The sequence below is a fragment of the Larimichthys crocea genome, chromosome XVII (assembly GCF_000972845.2).
Source record: "Larimichthys crocea isolate SSNF chromosome XVII, L_crocea_2.0, whole genome shotgun sequence".
Taxonomy (NCBI): domain Eukaryota; kingdom Metazoa; phylum Chordata; class Actinopteri; family Sciaenidae; genus Larimichthys; species Larimichthys crocea.
In genome coordinates, this window is record NC_040027.1 from 21,031,326 (window position 1) to 21,045,322 (window position 13,997).

A 13,997-nucleotide genomic window follows, 5' to 3' on the forward strand; every position below is an offset into this window, starting at 1 on the left:
AGTACAAAGCGCACCTGACCATGAATCCAAATGTAAGGACTGAACTCCAGGCTCCACATCAGGATGTTGGCTGCTAGATACTTTCTTTCTTTTCTCTCAGCCTTTGGCATAAAGAGTTCCTTAACATTAGGCTGTATTTTCTGCAGAGGAGAAGCAGAGATTGAATGTATTTAGATTATTAGAAACAGGCTGTTTATATACTCTGTATATGTGTATATCTGTGTTCAAGGGTATCCACAGTTTCTTAGGAACCCGCCCACTGTCGTATAACCAATACTGGTAAAAGTGACTCACGTTGAATGCTGGGAAAAACGTACATTTAAAAAGTCATTTCCTGTTCAAACAAGAGCAGGACTGGGTTTCTCTGGAAGTGGTCTTAGGCGTCACAGCCAACGCCAAGTTACTACTCATTATTTACCTCATTGCCTTTGCACCAAAGAAAAATAAGAACCATAGAAAAACTAAGCATGAGTGTGCTAGTGATAGAGAGTGTGTCCGAAATATCAGCTTAGTCATTCTTTGAACCACAGTTAACATTTACATTTTTAAAGACTGCACAAGTTTCGGAGTCCTTTTTTCTAGTTTTTTTTGTGTCTTTCTCTAAAGAAGCCAGTAATCACTAGAACTTTTGTTCTTATCTGGCTCTTCTCACCAGTTTCTGTGTATTTCCTTCCTTCTCTTAGATGTGGACGAGTGCCAGGCAGTGCCAGGTCTTTGTGCTGGAGGTAACTGCATCAACACTGTGGGATCCTACGAATGTAAATGTCCCGCTGGACACCGTCAGAGTGAAACCAGCCACAAATGTGAAGGTGAGTCTGAGTAGCATAAAAAAAATGTTCACTAAAGAGAAAAAAGAAAAAACTTCATGAGTGTCAAAGGTATAAGGGTCATCATATTAAAAATATGTAGCCCCGATCAGTAAACCAACTAGAGCACTAGAGGCCACCTTTGTCTAAATTGTCAGGTGATGAGTGATGGCAGATATTAATAAGGTAACTAAAGCAGTACAGTGTGAGCTGGTTTTCAAACTGACTCATTACAAGAGGCAGCAACCTTTGTAAAGTTAAATGTTTAAATAATGGCTATGAACTACAAGCCCATTTTTTTAAATGCAAGAGTCAATAAAGTGTTGCAAAATGTATCAAGTAAATGCAGAGTGTTTGAGAATTTTAACTGGTTACCAACCCAAAAGAAATAAAGTGGAACTTAAATTAGCATTTGTTGAGTAATGATGAGACAGTCATGGACCGTGCACTTTACAATAACTTTGGGTTTGCTGGGATCAGTTAACAAATCTCTACGGGTCATTTAAAAAGTGACGACATGTTCCGAGTTAAAGAAGACTTCACGTACATATGGAAACACGTGCACACATGCAGAGCGGATTCACATTACAATGTGTTGATTGGGTGGAATTTAAACAATGCCCAGGCTAAACAGTCTGATAGTTAGCCAGGCAGGGGTTGTGTCTCTTGGACTGAAGCCGATGTGTTCTTAGTCTTAAGGGAGGATTACAGAAAGCTCTTAAACTGTTCCAGCCAGATGAGATTATTCTACTGAACAAGACCAAGGTTGAACCTGCAATCGAGTATCATTGCATGAATTATTATCTAAATTCTCCTCTTATTAACTTGTAGCATGGCTAAGAGTTGCATCAGACACAGGAATGTTCATATTTGCTTAAAAAAAAGAAGGAAAAAAAAGAAAAACAACATAAGACCTCCACCTTCAGATTCATGAGAAGATTACCATGACACACACAAAAGATAATTTATGATGTTGTGAATGAAGGAGGAAAAAGGGAGGATGACTTCACTAAATTCACCAGAGTCTCAGTTTCAGTTGTGGTTTTGGGTCAACGCCACCAACTATTCAGGACTTACAGTAAGGAGGGAATAAAGGCTTCCAGAGAAGATGAGCGCGCGCAAAGAGATTTGGGTGTGGGTGTTACACTCCAGTTTGTACCAAACAGCACCAGAATGGGTTAAGCTGTTATACTAGACACAAACTCAAGGACACTCAAGGACAAACAGCTCATTGCTTTTTAACACTGAACAAAGCTGGCTACTGATGGAGGGAGATGGAGTAATAAAGTTATTATTAATAAAGTAAAGACATTCTTGCTGAGGCTGAGGGTTACTTGAGAGAGATTTGTACCTTGATTTACACACACTCTGCATCTTTCCCCCACTTTATATATAGTGTTAGCTCTGTTATTTTCAACAAAGGTGAGCAAACCAGACTACAGCTGCAACTAATGATTGTTGTTATCCCTGTCAATTACGTTCAAATTAAGATAATAATCTGTAACATGTCAGAAAAAGTAAAATGTTTTTCCATAATCAATGATGAACTTTGTCTGAAAAACAGCAATATAAACTAAACAAAAGCAATACTTTGTCTGAAAAACAGCAATATAAACTAAACAAAAGCAATAGGACTGGTGCGACACTTTGAGAAGGCCTTCAGCTTCACTGCTTGTGCAGCTGCTGGTGTTTGTTGTCTTGCACAGCATAGACGACACTGACACGAAAAGGGACAGAAAAAGGGACCACACATGGTCTGAAATTGTATCAATCCCATGATAGATGTTAACAAATGGGTCTTCAGAGATATGTGAATCTTTTCCAAGTTTATGATATCAGGAAGCATATTCGTTCTTTTTGTTTTTCAGTTGAAGAACAAAGTGATGTCAGCTCTGTTGTTGTCATGAATTATCATGCAGTTTCGTCATCTGACCCATGCAGAGCACGAAGAGAAAGAGTTTAGTGTTTGTAAGGCTCGTAAAAACAAAAGAACAGTTGTGACGTGTACCTTAAGCCATGGATCGGCAGGAAACCTATGTTTAGTTAAATCTCACAAACAATCAGACAGGTCCTCTGGGGGAAGGTTTTTATTGAAATGCCCTTCCAGCTAATGCACAAACAGCCTCACTCAGAGCTTTCATGGTGAAATTAGTGAGGTTTTGGAGCAGTTAAGATGAACTGCAGTTAAGATGTCATGGGTGTCTGATCGTTTTGGGCACAACAAGGCACCTGGTTTTATGGCCTACTTTTAGTTCAGACTATGCTTAACAGTCCCCCCCTCCCCTCCACTTTCTGCTTTTTCTGCCTCTCCTTCCATTTTCCTTCCATAAATACAGTCCTTTGGCTTAAAACCAGCTGTTAGTGCTGAACAAAGAAACACTTACGGCATCTGGGAGACTTTCTCATTACACACACGGACCTCCCTGTTGTTCTGTCAGATTCTCACGTACTTGTGCTGTACGAATGCACACGCACAGAGACAGAGAGCTTCACACATCAGAGTTTAGATGAAACGATGGAAAGTGGCTAAATTACACGCATACTTAATTTTTCACATATTGATGAGTGTTAAAGACATGTACACGCAGTCACACATGACAGATTTGATGCCTCAGTTGTAGACATTTATTCAGGTGACACACATTCCCCTCCATACGCACACAGAGTCAGTCCCACAGCGCTATGCCTGTGTAGAGCGTAATGTCTGGCGCGCCGTTGCTGCTGCTGACACAAGGTCTATTTGGCTGGTTTTTACAGCCTCACCTAGGCCTTCAGCCACTGCTGTCAGACAGGAGTCAGCAGGGGAAGAACAGCCTCTTAGATTCCCACGGCAGGCTCTAGTACACACATCATTGCTAAGATGTAGCCACATGCACAAAAAAAATACACACAGACACAAGTTACACACTCTTTACTCCTAGAAAGACAAACACTTACACACCCTTCACTTTTCCAGCTAAACGTGCAGGGCACACGAGCGCACACATCACGGCACGCACCACGTCTGTGCTAATGCTGTAATTATACCCCGCAGTGGTGCAGTAATTACGTATGCGTATAAATAAAGTGTGACACATCATAAAAACCCAATACCTTCTGGAACTTCACTTTGGGTTCCCCCCGTCATGGAGCAATGAGGCCCCCTCTCACTAAATAATGCAACTTAATGCCATCATAAAGTGTACCACACCAAGGTGGGCCCAGCCAAGGAGCGTGCCCAGGTATTCTTAGTCTTGGTGTATATCTATGAGTCAAACTGTTTAAATAAGGTCCACTTATTCACTATAACCTTCGTTTCTTTTTTTCTTTTTGGTCATTTCTTTAATTTAGTTGCCATTTTATAGATTGGAAGCAATTGTAGATACCACATATAATCATAAACAAAGTTTTTCCCAACATTGCAGGATTCCTTGTCAGTTATCGTCTGTACTGATACACTTTTGTTTTTGGCTACTTTACTTTGAGGAATATAAATAAAACAAGCATCACAAGTTAAAGTTAAAATCACAGTCTAAATTTTGGCTAAATTTCACTATATCTCTGATCAAGTAAAGGAGACTATGATGAATTGCACATCAATCAGTGCTTCTGTTGTTCTCCTTTCACTGAGCTTCACAGTTTATGTCATTGGATTGTTTTTGTCACTCACATGTCTCACGCACTTGGGTTTAAGCCTGAACAGAACACACCAGAAATAAAGTAATTCCAGTTTGATAGACTGCAGATTTTTCTGGGAGAAGCTGTCAATCCAGTGCAATAAAAACTTTTACGGGAGAGTGCTACTGTGTCTTTCCAAATAAAGACGTTTTGAAGATTAAGACATACTTGACAGATGTGTCCCACAGTGTGGTGAACTGAGGCGGTTATGATTCACTTATATGTTTGTATGTGTGTTTCAGATATTGATGAATGCAGCACCATCCCTGGTGTGTGTGATGGAGGAGAATGCACCAACACTGCAGGTAGCTACGTGTGCACCTGTCCACGAGGTTACATCTCGAGCACAGATGGCTCCAAATGTGTTGGTGAGTCTCAAACGCATACACAACTCTTTTCTAACATTTATCTCTCTCGTTTGTGCATTTCCTCACCCCCTGGCTAGCCAAAAGCTTCACATCTGGCTGGTAACTTCCCTCCCTTTATCACTGCTTCCTGTAAGTAGAGTTCTGATGAATCAAGCTGGCCTGCAGACCTGTGGCCATCATGTGCAGACAAACACACTTACGCACACCATTTGGTCTTGGCAGTTTTAATCTACTCTAATGTTCGTGCCCCTCTGACTCATTCACACACACGCTGACACCACATAGACTGCATACTTTACTGACATGTCCCATGAAACACTACCAGGTGTTAATCTATTCCTGCAAACCTCACTCCTCGTGGCAGCCACAGAGAAACACAACCAGGTGTTAATATATTATTTCAAGATCTAGCCCCAAAACAGACAGCTCAGAGTCTGTCTGTTTAACCCTATCAGCATCGCAGACCCAGCCAAGCTCTCCTCTAATATAAGCTTCTGTAGCACAGTAAAACCCCAGGATTGCTGTAATTTCCTCCTAATTCCATCTTTCTTTGTGAACGTTAAACTTATTATTTTCTAGTTTTCATGCTATCCATCTTTAATCATCTGTGGAAAATAATGAGCCTCTTTGGTTTTTCTTTTAGTTTAAGGGGAAATGGATAAAAAAAAAGATAAATATCTGAGAACAATGTCTCACATGTGCCCACACGTGCACATATATGGACAGGGTGGAGACTGATTTCACAGGTTTTCTTATTTGGATCCCCATTAGCTGCCACTAAGGTAGCAGTTACTCTTGGCTGTCATGTGGTGAATTGTTTAGCTTAAATGTAAAAGACATATGGTCTTGTTTAAGAGAAAAGAAAGTAAACCCAAGATGGCGCAACTACCCTCCGCGTAGGAGCGTGGTTGTGGCATTGTATTATTTTATACTGAAGCATTGTGATTTTCCTTGATCAGAGCTCAGATGCCCAGCACAAACTATAAAAACAAAAACCCAAAAGCCACAAATATATGCAGACTGGAGTATCTGCAAAATGACAAAAGGAAGTAAGTAGGTGAAGAAGAATAGGGTTGTGTTTTCCTAAACAAACAAGTGAAGCATAGGAGGGAGGGGTGAAAGATAATCAGGATTGTTATAAATACAGCGCAGTGTGCTTGTGGCTGTGCGTGTGTGAGAGAAAGTGGATCACACATTGACAGTGGTCCAATCAACAAACCCAAAAGATCTCCATCTGTCTGCCTTCATGCGTGTCCATATTTTTCTTTTTTTCCCCTTTCCATTGTCATCCTCTTTCTTCTTCTTTGCCCTGAAGTGATATCATACTCTCCCTCTACATTTGTCTTTCTAGATCACACCAAAGCTCATTCTCTTGACTTAACAGTCCAGTGATTTACAGTAGAAAGTCTCTAGATTTACACTGGAACTGTGCACGTCCATTTGGATCTTCTCTTTGCTCTCACTCTCCATCCCTTTTGTCTGTTTTGCTATTTTAACTTCAACTGAACTCATCCTCCTTAGCTATCTTAGCATTTCCGCTTGGACCTTTTTTCCCCTCCCATTCTCTGACATCTGGATCCTGCTCCGCACTTCCTTCAGTTGTGGTTTTCAGTTGCTCTTCTGCCGTTTGCTAAGGAGAAAAAGAAAAAAAGAGAGTGCAAATAAAACAGGTGCCAGACACAACCCCCATATATCCTTCCTCCGTCTTTGTCCCACTTCCAAAATGGACAAGTCTAGGTCGGTAGGAGGCAGGGGCAGAGATAAGTATACCCAAACAAAACCAGACTAGACCGGGTCGAATCCATCTTACAGATATTTCAAACCAGATGCAAACCTGGGTTTGGAAAGACAGATATCACAAACTTCCCTTGCTGCCTTAACATGACACATTTTGATTAAATTGTCTTTTTTGTGATGAATAAAACAGAGAAATTGTTTTCATAAGGATTATTTCTCGCTCTCTTGCCTTTATTTTTTTCAAAGCAGGATGTATAGTACTGGTCCGGAGATGATCCCATGTGGCTTTAGGTCTATTGGCCTGTGTTTTGTCGGATGTACTGTACCGTGGTGAAGTAGGCCAGTGGGAGCTGTTGGGAGGGGGGCCCTGACAGTAATCAGAGCCTAATGCCCAGTCACATGGTGGAAGCCTGACAAAAAAGACTTGTCCAGTCAGTCAGTCAGTCTGTAAAAACACCTCACCAAATAAAAGCATATGCTTGTGCAGTATAGCAACACTAGCGAGCAAACCGCGGTCTGGATCCAATTTAAGTCATCATCATCCTCATCAGCAAGCCCCTCGTTCTCCACTCCCCCCACGCTCCTCCACCTGGCCTCCAGCTTGGTCAATCCTATGGGATGTTTCACAGTTTGCATTTTTTGTGTGTATTTGTATACACTTGTGCACGTATGTGCGCATATGTGTGCATTGTGTGTGCGCATGCCTGCGGATATGTATGGAAATGCATATCTGTATGTGTAATTGCACGTAAATGTGTGTGTACTGTACTGAATGTGCTCCCAGACACAGCACAGCCCCTCATGTTTTATCTAATTGGCAAGAATTGCTCCACATGGAACTGATTAATTCCAGACTGCTGGCTCATTAGTGAGTTAATCGACTTGTGCTCCCCCACCTTCTTTCAGCCTTTCCTTTTTCTCCCCACTTTTTGCGCTTAAAGTTCTCCCTCATGTATGTTGTTCACTTTCTAAAACAACACACATGCAGTTTCTCTCAGTTTCCCACTCACTCTGCAGGCTCCTTCTCTTGGTATTTTCCTCATGTACCCAGAAAAAAACCTTCTTCTCCCTTTACTCCTTATACATGCTCTTTGAACTCCAGCCCCCTCTCCTGCCCCATTGACCCTGACCTGGAAAACTGTAACAAAAAAGACCCCCTTTTGGAGGCCTTCAGATTCCTGCAGTTTGTCGAGACCCCAGGCAACCTTTCCCACTGCCAGCCCATAAAGAAACTTCCTCCCCAGCCACCATGAGAGCGGCTGGCCCCTCTGACCTACATCACTGCAAGAACAGAACTTGAGAACAGCGATTACCTGTAACCTTTTGTAAAATGTAAAATGCACTGTCTGTGGTGGAAGAAGTACTTAAGTTGTTATTTGAAATCCTGCATTTAATCAGTTACTTAACAACATACTTAGAAGTAGAAGTAGTATTTTAACTGCCCTCTCTGGTTAGATATTTCGGTAGTAGAGGCAGCACCGATAGGAGTTGTTTGGTATGCTCTGTTGCACCTGTAACAACAACCTAACAGTGATGTCACAGTGAACTGACACACCCTCGAGTACACACCTACATTATTACAATGACTTATGACTATTCACAACTAATATACACAACCATTTACACACTTTACATGTACATTTACATGTGCATTTTGTGTTATGCATGTGGTACTTTATCTTACAACATCACTAATAGTTAAAATTATTATGCTATTTTCCAGCTCTGCATATTAATTTGTGCCTTCATATGTACATAAAGTAGAACATTTATTTATTTATTTGTTCATCAAGGGAAATGCGTGTTTCTTACAGCCAGAAGAAACAAAAAAGATAAAATATATAAATAATAAAACACATACTCAACTTAGATTTATGTTTCTGCCTGCCCACTCGTCTAATCTGGTTAACATGTCTCCTCTTCCTCCAGATCAGCGTGTTGGCACCTGTTTCTCTGCTCTGTCTAACGGCCGCTGTGCTGGCGAGCTGACTGGTCAGTACACCAAGATGCAATGTTGCTGCGACACAGGACGCTGCTGGGCTTTGGGACAGATTCCTGAGATGTGCCCTGTCAGGGGATCGGGTGAGTATACACAAAAACAAGATGCACAGAACAGAAAAATAGCACTTTTGAGTTGTTGACAGTCACACATGGTTTAAACAACATCTACTCTCGTTAATCCCTGACAAAGCGATGAATATGAGCATGAAATCAAGACAGAACATCCATCACCTTCTTCCTCTGCTGACAGAAAAAATTGGCAGTCTCCATAATAGATTCTCTATGACTTGGCATGAGCACAGGCAGTAAATAAATCCATGACAGTGTAAATGTTTCACATGCCCAATGAGTTTAAGAAAGTAATGTTAAACGAGACAAGTCTGGCGACTTTTGACATATCTTTGAGATTGTATGTGTGATGGAAATGGGAGAGCCTCCACTCAAAATTGATGAGCATGATGTCATGAGCATAAACCAAACAGATAAAGATGGAAAAGATTTGTGTGACGATAATGACCGATCAACTTCTTTGTCAAACTGGAATTCAGAAACTTCTTCCTTTGCGTGAGACTGTGGGATCCATAACTGATCTGTTACTCATCTTCTTTCACTGGCACTGCCAAAATCAGACGTGTGTCTTTGATTTGACTAAGTGGAGAACATACATATACACAAACATACAGTGTCGTAAATGTACACTGTTCACACAGACATATACATACAATCCCTGCATACATACATTCATTTATTCATACATACAAACATACAATTAAATAATACACTGTACTTGGTCAGGCTTTGCTCCAGTAAACATAGAAAACATTTCAAGTGTACACTGTAGGGCGTTGATAATGATCCAAACAAACTGTTCAAACACAAAATCATTGTTGGCACCTCTTGGGAGCTTGACATGAATATGCTCCTCCTAATTTTAATCTGGAAATGTGATTTACAGTAGAATGCATCCACTGACTTGTTCCCTGTGATCTCTGTTTTTCTTGCAGACGAGTTCAGGCGTCTGTGTATTGTGGGTGTTCCCCAAGGACACGGCCTCCCTCATGGCTACCCCAACGGACACTTCCCCAGCACCAACGGCAACGGTTTCAACTATGGTTACAAGTTCCCTAATGGTAACGGTAATGGAGGCATTGGTGGCAACGGAGGAGGAAGCTTTGGAGGGAACGGTGGGAGCTTTGGAGGTAATGGAGGAACCTTTGGGGGCAATGGAGGAGGACTTCTGAACAATGCACATATTGGTGAGTCACTCTGTGGATCTGAATAAGTCTCCTAAAAGGCACTGGGCTCATTTCTAGAGTTGGAAAATACTTTTGATAAGTTGTATTTTTATGTTAAATTTCTGTGTTTTGTGTGTTTGCAGGCACGGTTTCTGTCAACGACTCCATTGATGTGTGCAAACATTTCACCAACCTCTGTCTGAATGGACGCTGCATTCCTACACCCACAAGCTACCGCTGCGAGTGCAACATGGGCTATAGACAGGATGTTCGCGGGGAGTGTATCGGTGAGAAATGTGTTCTTTATACGTGTCCACACAGTTTTATTCAGTCAGTCAGTTTTCAATAACCTCCCTGAGCCACATAGCCACAGTGACTATGTGACAGTGCCACAATTAATTGCATGCACTGCAGTGCCATCTTCTGCTCATTTAAGGAACTTAACATGAGTGTAGGTTGATGCTTGCAGGATAAATCTACCAAAATGTAAATTGTGTTACGTCATGTCTCTTTTTTTTCTCATCAGATGTGGATGAGTGTGTGAGTAACCCATGTATAAATGGAGACTGTGTCAACACGGCTGGATCATACCACTGCAAGTGCCATGAAGGCTACCAAGGAACCCCTACCAAACAAGCCTGCATTGGTATGTCTGACTGTTCTGTCAAACTACATTAACTGAGATGTTTCTTTGTACATATAGTATGTATCACTGAAGTAGTCTAAAGATATTTCCTTAAAGCTTTGGAGCAGGGATCAGTATTCATCTTCCTTCTTCCTCCTGTCATTCTCTTTAGATATTGATGAGTGTATTGTGAATGGAGTGATGTGTCGCAACGGCCGCTGTGTAAACACAGAGGGAAGCTTTCAGTGTATCTGCAACGCTGGCTTTGAGCTTACTCCTGATGGAAAGAACTGCATTGGTAAGGAGCCAACAAAGAAACAGGTTGAACTTCACATGAACTTACCCCTTTATAAACCTGACCTGAATTCTCCTCGTGTCTCCCTCCAGATCATGACGAGTGTGCCACCACCAACATGTGTCTCAATGGCATGTGTATCAATGAGGATGGCAGCTTTAAGTGTATCTGCAAGCCCGGCTTCGCTTTAGCGCCTAACGGACGCTACTGCACCGGTACGAATGATTTATGAAATATAAGCAGATACCTCAAGTCTCGGGCCAAATAGACTTCTTCAGAACAGTGCTGAGAGATTTGGTGTTCTTTGAAATAATGAATTTTGTATCCCCAAGGTCCTATTAAGCACAGCCCAGAAATAGATAGACAGACAAATTTATAAGTCTCTGATGAGAGATTGTTTCAAGAGTAGCAGCCTTTCCATTTCAGTCACACCATAACACAGACAACATGGGCACATATCCCAAACACAACACAAATCAACCTAGACGAGACTAACTTCCCATGATCTGACTCCTCATGAAGCTATCTGTGATTTCTGTGGTGTCTTTTCATCATTGAATTCCATGTTGTTGTTTTTTTGCACATTTCCTCTCATTTCTGAAGATATAGTAAATTTACAATTAGAAATCGCCCATTCTGTACACATATGCCCTTGTTCATAAACTGAAGCTCCATGTGACATATACTGTACCTCTCTTTATCAGACATCGATGAGTGTCTGACACCTGGCATCTGTATGAACGGCCGTTGCATCAACTCTGAGGGCTCCTTCCGCTGTGAGTGCCCCCCGGGCCTTGCTATCGATGTAGACGGGAGAGTGTGCGTGGACACACACATGAGGACCACCTGCTACGGCGCCATAAAGATGGGCACATGCTCGCGGCCGTTCCCCGGTGCAGTGACCAAATCTGAGTGCTGCTGTGCCAATCCTGAACACGGTTTTGGAGAGCCTTGCCATCCTTGCCCCTCCAGAAACTCAGGTAAGTGCTTTGATTTGCGTTATACTGTTTATTTCAGTTCTTGGAAATCTCGGATATTTTTTGTTCGACTTACAAAATAAGAGAAACATGAATATCATTTAATGTATTTTTCAACTCGAACTTTCAGCGGAGTTCCAGGCTGTATGCAGTAGTGGTATTGGCATTACAGCTGATGGCAGAGGTGAGTATGTTGTTCATGAATCTGAATGTTCCCTTAATGCTGTTTATAATCACACTGTTTTATATTATGAGACATATATTTATTTACATGATACCATGTCCCTCTGCTAGACATCAATGAGTGTGCCCTGGACCCGGACATTTGCCAGAACGGCATGTGTGAAAACCTGAGAGGAAGCTACCGCTGCATCTGTAACATCGGTTATGAGTCTGACACAAGTGGAAAAAACTGTGTTGGTGAGTGAGAGTGGATTATTTTTATGTACTTAAAAGGTTAGCCATATTCCTGTCTTAAAGTGAAACTATGTCCCTTTATGGTCATAGCAGCCACTGTGGCCATACATCAGTACTACAAGATAAATGCTAAGATATAGCCTAACAGCAGCATAAGCATACAAGAGTCATCACATTGTTCAGCAATATCTTTCTCAAGTTTCTTAATATTAACATCATCACATCACCATCACAACTCGTCACACTAGAGAAGTGAGGCTGTAGCAGCGACATTGAATTCAACTTTTCTTATGTAAGAGAATATGTTATTTCTTTGTAAGTTACATTCTCTCACTGTAAATAACAATACTGCTGGTTTGTATTATAGCCCTCAAATCTGAAATTAATCATGGATCTTTAATTGCTGTTTTTCTAACCAATGCCTCCTTTCGCCTCCCTGTAGACATCAATGAGTGTCTGGTGAACCGTATGCTTTGTGACAACGGTCTGTGCAGAAACACTCCTGGCTCTTACACCTGCTCCTGTCCTAAAGGATTTGTCTTCAAACCCGACTCTGAGACATGCGAAGGTGTCTGCTCACACACACACAAACACACTTAAGTATTTGTGGTGCCTCACACCCGCATGTGTTTTGTCCTTTTTAGTAACAATCAAGGTCATTATGAGGTGACATTGTTGCCAGATGCGTTGCATTCAGTTTCCAGTAAACATGTGGCTCATGGAAAAACACACACACATTGTGTTTGTGACTGCCAAATGATGATGATGATCCATTTCTATCGGTCTCTCGGCCCTGACCTCAGGTGTGTGTTTGCACATGTTTCAGATATCAATGAATGTCTCTCTAGCCCATGCATCAATGGAGAGTGTCGCAACGTGGCTGGGTCCTTCCACTGCGATTGCACACACGGCAGCAAGCTGGACTCCACCAACACCATCTGCGTGGGTAAGATATCCATCCTCCCAAATGCCTGGCGCAAATTAGAGCAGCACCGCAGGGTCCCAGAAACAGCTTGCACGAGATAATGATTACACAGTGAGACATGAGTGTCAATGGGAAATAGCGTAAGGGTCTTTTTGTCTAATCATTCTAATCGAGGTTCACGCCCAACTTTTGTAAACAAACATTTAAGTGGTTCAGGTTTCTAGGAGCCATCCAAATAAATGATCATTCTCAGATGTTGGGCAAAATGGCACACATAAGATTTATTAGATAAACACTTGCATGCATGGCCTTGGTTCACATGGAGATTGCTTTACTTCATTGAGATCCGCCGCAGATTTAAAATGACATGTGGTATGTAAGACTCTGTGCTGAGGTTAAATATTCCACTTGTTTGGAGGTTTGTTACTTTTGGGAAATCATTCTGAGAGAGCAACATGCTAATACGGAATACAGATGTTAGTGTAACTGGAAGGGTGAATGAGTCATTAAATAAATATTCATACATATTGCATGAGCTGGCTCTGTCAGAGGTCTACAAATTCATCTGGTTAGGTTTGTTTTCTGTTTTACATTTTAGAGCCCATCACACAGTGGGGGAAGAAAGGGAAAGTAAATTGTGGTTTTGTGTTTGGGTGGCCTTGTGGTTTTGAAGGAAAGGTGTCACTGTTATGACTGCACACTCTTTCAGCTCATTAGCAATGCAATAGCAGCGGATTAAAAGTAATGATGCATGGGGTTTACTCAGCTCAGCGTGTAGCCAAAGACACAAGTTTTATGGCAGTAAGGAGAGCTGAAGGTGACATGTTAATTGTTTTTATGGTGTATTGTGTTGCAATTGTTAAAGGTACCCTGTGGAGATTTTCTTTTGACCACTAGTGGTGCTGTGGAGTAATGTTTGGATGAGCAGAGTGAGCAGTTGTTTTGTTTGTATCT

General features: G+C 41.6%; 1 protein-coding gene across 1 annotated transcript in view; it reads left to right on the plus strand.

The window, feature by feature from the left end:
- The window catches only part of fbn2b (fibrillin 2b), a 62,354-nt gene that overhangs the window by 31,003 nt on the left and 17,354 nt on the right, over window positions 1–13,997 (plus strand). Inside the window, exons 8-20 of the mRNA XM_019256853.2 lie at window positions 684–809; window positions 4,706–4,831; window positions 8,498–8,650; window positions 9,574–9,825; window positions 9,948–10,091; window positions 10,331–10,450; window positions 10,602–10,727; window positions 10,817–10,939; window positions 11,429–11,704; window positions 11,832–11,885; window positions 11,996–12,121; window positions 12,561–12,686; window positions 12,945–13,064. Coding sequence (XP_019112398.2) covers window positions 684–809; window positions 4,706–4,831; window positions 8,498–8,650; window positions 9,574–9,825; window positions 9,948–10,091; window positions 10,331–10,450; window positions 10,602–10,727; window positions 10,817–10,939; window positions 11,429–11,704; window positions 11,832–11,885; window positions 11,996–12,121; window positions 12,561–12,686; window positions 12,945–13,064 — 1,872 coding nt within the window. The remainder of the gene's footprint in view (window positions 1–683; window positions 810–4,705; window positions 4,832–8,497; window positions 8,651–9,573; window positions 9,826–9,947; window positions 10,092–10,330; window positions 10,451–10,601; window positions 10,728–10,816; window positions 10,940–11,428; window positions 11,705–11,831; window positions 11,886–11,995; window positions 12,122–12,560; window positions 12,687–12,944; window positions 13,065–13,997) is intronic.